Source organism: Bison bison, unplaced genomic scaffold (assembly GCF_000754665.1).
Source record: "Bison bison bison isolate TAMUID 2011002044 unplaced genomic scaffold, Bison_UMD1.0 scf7180017864068, whole genome shotgun sequence".
Classification (NCBI taxonomy): Eukaryota; Metazoa; Chordata; class Mammalia; order Artiodactyla; family Bovidae; genus Bison; species Bison bison.
The window spans coordinates 4,352,039-4,356,309 of NW_011494640.1; the positions used below are offsets into that span (position 1 = coordinate 4,352,039).

General features: G+C 60.4%; 1 protein-coding gene across 1 annotated transcript in view; it reads right to left on the reverse strand.

Moving 5' to 3' along the window:
- Positions 1–6: 6 nt before the first annotated feature.
- Positions 7–4,271, reverse strand: part of B3GNT7 (UDP-GlcNAc:betaGal beta-1,3-N-acetylglucosaminyltransferase 7) — a 4,703-nt gene continuing 438 nt past the window's right edge. The window contains 3 exon segments of the mRNA XM_010837098.1: positions 7–1,867; positions 1,869–2,175; positions 4,120–4,259. Of these exon segments, the coding sequence (XP_010835400.1) occupies positions 980–1,867; positions 1,869–2,175; positions 4,120–4,259 (1,335 nt within the window). The 3' untranslated portion in view covers positions 7–979.

Below are 4,271 nucleotides of genomic sequence, written 5' to 3' on the forward strand. Positions count from 1 at the left end.
GAGTGGTGGAGGCAGGCGGTGTCTTGCTGAAATAAGGGAAGGGAAGAATACCACCTCCCCCTCCACCCCACCCCACCCTCTGAGGCCTGGCGCCTTCTCCCTCCGAATTCTTCATAAATAAAACTTCACAGTAATGGAGGCATATCCTTCCAGGGTCAGACCAGCTGGTTTCCCAATGCGGGAGCCAGGCCTTGCGGAGCAGCATGGGAACTGCTGGGACCGGAGCACGGCTCTCTGGCCCTGCGTCTGGGGGCAGAGGAGTCGCGGGGCAGGGGCGTGCGGTGAGGTGGGGCTGCAGCCCATCCAGAGGTTCTGAGGATCACTGAGGTAGTCAGAGCGGCTGCTCCAGCTTCCGGACAGACGGGAGCCGGACGGAGCAGCGCCGGACGCAGCCAGGAGTGAAGCCACCTGGAAGCAGAGACTGTGCAGTCAAACCCCAGGAAGGTCAGGGGCCGGAGGGCAGGGGGATGCTGAGGGCCTTCTGAGGCTCGGTCTCCAGGAGCCCCTGGAGGTGTTGACAGGAGGAGGCCTGTGAGCCTGCACAGGGTTGAGCTTCTCCTGAAAGGGCTGCCCAAGCAGCCTGTGGGGAGACTGAGGCATTTCACAGAAGCCGGAGGATCTTCTCTGTGAAGACAAGAGGGCAGCCCTGGACCCCTCGAGGGCAGGTCGAGCCGGGGTACCTGAGCACAGGGTTCCTTCAGAGGTCATCAGGGCCTCCCGCCCGGTCAGAGGGAGCCAGACCACAGACCCAGGCTAGGAGGGCTGCCAGAGAACCAGTCTCCAGTCTGGGCCGTTTGGAACGTGGCCAGGCCTCAGTCCTGGTCACCCACACCCCACCACACCCAGGGGCACGTAAGGCCCACCCCTCCACCTCCCTGCAGGGACCAGAGGCAGTGCCCTGGCCTTGCAGCTGCAGCCTCATGACTTGCAGAGACTCTGGGGCACATGTTTCTCGTCAATCCTGATGGCCCGAGCCAGGTCAGAGCACCTGGAGCTTGCGGGAGCAGGTGAGGTTGCCATGCACCAGCTCCCACATGGCCAGCAGCTCGGTGGGCAGCAGCTTGTGCACGACAAGCATGGAGCGGAAGAAGCAGGGCTCCTTGTTCATGCGGCTGTTGCGATTCCTGGAGATGCCGAAAGTCTTGAAGCCCTCGTGGGCCATGGGCCGCACGCCCAGCACCTCCAGGCACATGCCCAGGAAGACATCGTCGATGGGGTAAAGCTCCAGGGTATCGCAGCTGTGGTGTAGGCGCTGGGCCAGTCCCCCGGCCATAAGGAAGCCCCCTCCACCTGCGTAGGGTGGGTAACTGTTCTGGTTGTACAAGATTCCGGGGATGTAGTACTTGCTATCCTTCCGGCGGATGGGTCGGGCATGATGCAGAATGTCGCCCACAAACAGGTCTTCCTGGGGCCGCCGGTCGGCCAGAAATTCCAGCAGGTTGGTGGGGTTGACGAAGACATCGTCATCGCCCTTGAAGACAAAGCGGACATCAGGGCAGTAGATGTCGAGCCACTTGAGGAAGTGGATCTCCTTGAGGGTCAGGTTGAAGAAGCTGTCGAGGAAGTCCCATTGCAGGATGTCCCCGTAGATGCGGTCCTCGTAGGCTAGCAGCTGCTGGTAGTGGGATTGCTCCTCCGGCTTGGAGGCTTTGCCCAGCAGGAAGAGAGTGCGCACCGCGCCGCGGCCCCTGCCCGCCGACTCCTGCTCGCGGCCCCAGGTCTGGCGGATGGCCTCGCGGCGGTCATGCTGCGCAATGATAGACTTGACGACCACCAGCAGGTACACATCACCACTGCACTTCTCCGGATGGTTGAGCAGCATGGGAAAGTAGCGGCAGTGGCGATACAATAGAAACTGCTGGAAGTGGTGGCTCCAGGCCCTGGAACCAGGATTGGTGGGTTAAGTTTACATTGGCCGAGCAGTTAGTGGTGTTCACGTCCCAGGCCTGGGGCCTCCGTGAAACCACGGGAGTGGGGGTGACCACCTCCTTCGCGCTCTTCCAGAAGCTGTCAGGGTTCACCAGGAGTCCGCTGGGTTTCTGGGCCTTCTGTTGCCTGAGGGAGGCTGGCGGGGGCTCCTGCAGAAACTGGCTGGGAGTCAGACTGCGCTGGAATACTGTTACGGCCACGAGCAAGGCCAGGGACAGGCACACGCTCTTGTAGACGGTTCTCTTCCTGGGGTCAGGGGTGAGGTGGGGAGTGGATAGTTCAGAAGAGAGAAAAAAGGGTGAGTCAGTCCCCTTGTAGAGAGCTGCAGTCCCAGGTGGGCAGATGGCCCCTGTACACAGACTCAAGTCCCTGGGCCCCTGAGTGGTCAGAGGAGGTCTTGCTTCTTTTCCTATCCTGACCTCCTTCCTTCTCCAGGACCAGGGAGGCACACAACACAGAGCTTAAGTACAGGCGCTGTGGAGTCAGGCTCCTGGAGTTCAGATTTCGGTCCCACTATGAATGGAGAAAGTTCCCCTCCCTCCGCCACCCCATGGCTCAGTGATAAAAAAAAAATCCACCTGCAATACAGGAGTCGCAGAGATGCGGGTTCAATCCCTGGGTTGGGAAGATCCCCTGGAGGAGGGCATGGCAACCCACTCCAGTATTCTTACCTGGAGAATCTCATGCACAAAGGAGCCTGGTGAGCTACAGTCCATAGGGTCGCAAAGAGTCAGACATGACTGAAGTGACTTAAGACACGCACGCACTTACTGAATACAAGCTATATGGAGACGTTTTGTGATTTCTCTTAACTTCTCCAAGCTGTGATTTTTTTTCTTTCCCCAAATGAGGATAGCATGCAATTGGCGTGTCAGCTGCAGTGCTGGGCACAGAGTGGGTTTGGAGTTGGGGGAATGCTGTGATTCTACAAGGGATTGACCTGCCCTGCTCCCCATCTCTCCCTCAGGCACCCTGCTTGCTTTGTGCAAACCTGGTGAACCACTGGGGTAGACTTCCTGGAGGTGCAGAGAAGACACCTGTTCAAAAAGTATAGGGGCTCCTGGGAAGAAAGCTCTCACTAAACCTGAGGAAGCCTGTCCCTCCCCTCCCACCCCCCATCCATCTTATGCAACAAAAAAAGAACAGTTCTCACTGTTGACACAAGCCTGAAAATGGGGCGAGCATCTCCCAGCAAGCCCACTGTCCCTGTAGCCCCAGTCTGAGCCCCACTCGGAGAGCTGAATTTCCCCAGCTCTGCTGCCTTGAGAGGGGCACAGTTGGACCCCACTCTCCAGGGTCCCTCATGCCAAATTAACCCCACTACACCCCTTTAGGAAGCAGAAATCAGTTCTTTTCTAGGAGCGCTCGCAGGGCCAGGGTCCTGAGTCCTTGGGCCCTGAGTCCCTGGGCCCGGGGACCCTCTCTCCTCAGCTCACAGTCTGGGGAGACCCAGGCCACCTGCCATGTTTTCTTCCGGGGAGATGCAGGAGCTGGGGACTCCAGGGAAAGGGCAGGCCAGAAAAGTGTGGCTTCACAGGGCCAGGCCAGAAGGGTGCCAAGAGGGGAGATTCGGGGTGATGGGAGAGACAGGCAGCAAAGTGGTGAGACAGGGACCAGGTGGTCCAGCCTGGGGTGGCCTCAGGACCGGCTGATGAAAGGTGCAGGCACCCTGGGCGAGTGATGCAGAGCCCAATGGAGAGACATTTTCCCGTGGGCTCCCAAGATTTCCTCTATATAGAGTTGGAGGGAGGCTGGGTCATCTCAGGTGCTGGGGTAGGGGTGTGACCCAGACCCCATCCTCCCAGGAGGACAGAGGAGTGCTCTGGCCTGGTTTGTTGGGTTGGACTGAGGGGGTCACCCCAAAGAGGGCCATGAGGCTATGTCCCTTCACTCCAGGTTGTTTCCACTCCATTTGTGGGGGGGAAAAAGCCCCCAGTGCAAGGAGAAGAGAAGGGAAGCGATGGGCAGGCCGGAGGCCCCAGCTCCGGGAGAGGAAGGAGAGCCATTCTGGGGTTGAGGGTGGAGGACAGGGGTCGCCCAGGACGCAGGAGGCCCTCGGAATCGGGGACGGGACCCAGCTACCGGCGAGACCTTGCGGTCCCCAACTCCTCGAGTCCAGGAATGAGATCTGGGTGCCTTGGGGCCTGAGCATAAGAGAGCAGAGGGACGGCGGGGGAAGACTGAGCGCACAAGTCCACCCCGGTCCCCGAGTCGCCGACCGGCCGGCCCAGGCGTCGCGCACGGCCGGGCATCTCCAGCCATCGCCGCGCCAGCCCAGCTGCGCCCGGGAAACGGAGGCCCGCCCGCGCCCCCCGCGACCCGCGGCATCCCTCCCCGCGCCC